Raw genomic sequence first — 2,955 nt, 5'->3', positions numbered from 1 at the left:
AACCGGATCGGATTTTAACAGGATCCGGATCGGATTTTTGATGATGTATGCGAAACTGGATCGAATCGGATCCGGGTTTTGTGCACTTCTACCGCCTTATAACCAATTTTTTTAACTAATACCTCCATACAGGACGGAACCCCAAAAGTAGCATAACACTTTTTGAGATCTTTATTTTTTACTAAGTTTTTGAAATTAAATTATGGAAGGCACTAAGGTAATTAGTCTTAAATCTTAAACATACATTATACTGGTCTTTGGTAGCCCACCTACACCACTCGAACTTCATCATTATTTATTCGCTTTTCATTAAAGAGGAGTCACGCCATAAGTACTTGAAGTTAATTTTAAGAAACATATTTACGATATTGTTAAAAGGCATATTACCCTTTAAAAAAAAAAACATTTCCATAAACGGATTCAAAGATAGCACACTTTAGATGTAAACAAATCTCAATAATATAATAGATAATATATACTGCAAACAATGTAACAAGGACCATTATTGTCATTATCTACTTGTAGCAAGTCAATATAAATTGTACACATTTTACATTTATAGCATCACCCACCATAACCACTTAACTCAAAATTCATCGTATCACTTCTCTTGGATAGATCTCGTATATCTATCAACTAATTTCTACCATCCGCATTGCCCATCATCATGATAATCCCAATTCCCAAAACAAATTCTTCACAATCATTTATATATATATTTTAAAAAAAATAGAATGTTTAAATAAACAATGCAAAAAAAAATAATTACCATTTGAATCCCTCTCTCTCTTGATCTTTGATTCTATTCAGAACTCCCTCCACAGCCAAATCAAAAGCATCTTTCATACCCTTAAGACCTTGATGAGGTTTTGCATACACAATTCTTGGAATATATTGTATCACCTTTTCCCTCATTCTCCTCACTTCATCTTGCCCAAAGCTCTCAAGAACACCTTTTATGGATTTCCCATTTAAAACATCATTCTTATCGATATAAACCGAATAGCTCTCGGGTTGACCCGGCAAGAACCATTCGTATTGTGAGTAAGCGGTTCTGTTCCAGAAGAAAACCGGGATTGAACCGGCGATCATGCAGTCAAAAATTGACCGCCGGGTGAAGCTGTCGCCTCTGGGTTGAAGACAAAAGTCCGACCCGAGGAAAGATTCAAGTATCAACGACGTACCGTTGGAGCATTTTGACCCGCCACAATCCACGACCCGACAAGAACCCGAGGAGTTGTAACACTGGTTTAGCAAGAGTCCTCGGAAATCATTCTTGATGAGGCCACGTGTCGCGCCGGCAAAGCAGAAAAGGGTGGTACGGGTACGTGTACGGACGAACTCCTGCCACGTTTCGACATCTGACGGCGAGGTGGGGTGGAATCCGGTGGGGTACGGAACACCGACGTCGAAATAGTCCCACGAGTTCCGTTCGATGAGGAGGCGCGTGATGTTTCTCATCCCAGGTAAATAGATGCATCGGGAACCCCAGTCATCGTCTTTAGACCGGCGGAAATCCCATGTGATACGACCCATCGTAATGAAGTGATCCCAACCGTTGGATTTTTTCCAATAGGGTTGATCATGAACCCATTTCAGCATCGTATGGCAATGAAGGTCACGATCCTCCGCCGTGTAATTATTCGTCCATAGATATTTTCCGACGGCAAGGCCGGCGTACAAAGGAATGTAGTACGCCGTAGCAGATTCTGGGTCTAGCGTTCTACACCGGTAGTTCAACATCCGATTATGATAAATAATCTCAGATGCAAATTGATCCGTCCAATACCAAGCTCCGGTGAGACTCTCCGGTATCACTCCGGCTAGCTTTGTTGCAGGGCGTCCAAGACCATCATTAGAGTACGTATCGCAACGAGAACCCCAGGGATTCAATTCATGACAATTTTCTAACAATTCTGTGTTTAAAAAATGCGGCAGGTTATAGACGAAGACCTTACCGTACGGGCATTCGGTATCGCCGCCGTCCACGGCGGTGATGGCGGCCACTTCAGGAAGGTGTTGGGGGATGATAACGGCCGTGGATATGTGGTAATTGCGAGCGATTAAGAGAAGGATGATCTGGAGGAAGAGGACAAAGAAGATAAGCCATGTGCGAGGGAGATAAGGTTTAAGTGAACCGAAGGAACTTTTCCGATCTAATTCTGGGTTTTGGGGTTTATGCGGGGAAGGAGGCGTATCGAAAAGAGGAAGCATGAGGGTGATGAATTTAGTTGCTTTCCGGCGGAATAAAGCCGGGATATATGGTGGGTTTTCAATGATTTCGGTTGTTCGTTGGTTTTACGCCGATACAAAAGGGTGTTATGGTGGCAGCTTGATGGAGAATGAGAAGAGAAGCTTGTAATTATTTGTTGAGAAGATATATAGGGTATACTTTCTTTTATCAGGTCAAGTACCATTCCATTTTTGACATAATTACATAAATTAACCTCCAGCTTCTGTAAATGACAAAAACACAACTCTTTTAAAATGGGTTTTATAGAAATACTAATTTAATATTGATACAACTAAGATATTAATTTTGAATTACTTATTTTTATGTTTTGTTGGTTTGTTTTGCTAAATCTAGTTTCCAACATCTTACATTAAATACTCATTTAAATCCATAAATTTGAAACTTTTTGCTCTTTGTTTCGGTTTATCTTTTAATAATATATTGTAATAAATTATGAAGAAACCGTCACTATTAAGAATATCGAGGATTTTAATTTTAAACCAAACAAAATAAATAAATAATTGAAAATGATGTTGTTCTTAAAACATCATAAAAAAATAAAGAAAAAAAACTTTAAACAAAGTTATTACAAAAATATTTTATAAATCATTTAAATATGCCACATAAAACGTCAAAAGAAAACAATGATGAACAACCATACCAATAGGATACAACAACACACAATAACAACCAAAAGGCCAAAAACAGAACATGAAAGAAAT

General features: G+C 38.4%; 1 protein-coding gene across 1 annotated transcript; it reads right to left on the bottom strand.

The window, feature by feature from the left end:
- Positions 1–490: 490 nt before the first annotated feature.
- Positions 491–2,385, bottom strand: LOC145028511 (xyloglucan galactosyltransferase XLT2-like). Its single transcript, XM_078977203.1, has one exon. The coding sequence runs from the start codon at positions 2,212–2,214 to the stop codon at positions 766–768; it is 1,449 nt and encodes a 482-aa protein (XP_078833329.1). The 5' UTR covers positions 2,215–2,385; the 3' UTR covers positions 491–765.
- Positions 2,386–2,955: the final 570 nt, after the last annotated feature.

This window comes from Lactuca saligna, chromosome 2 (genome assembly GCF_052625555.1).
Source record: "Lactuca saligna cultivar CGN05327 chromosome 2, ASM5262555v1, whole genome shotgun sequence".
In the NCBI taxonomy this organism is placed as follows: Eukaryota; Viridiplantae; Streptophyta; class Magnoliopsida; order Asterales; family Asteraceae; genus Lactuca; species Lactuca saligna.
This window is presented reverse-complemented; position numbering and strand designations above follow the sequence as displayed.

Coding starts and splice junctions, on each gene's coding strand:
- LOC145028511 (XM_078977203.1), bottom strand. CDS start 2,214: ATGCTTCCTCTTTTCGATACGCCTCCTTCCCCGCATAAACCCCAAAAC.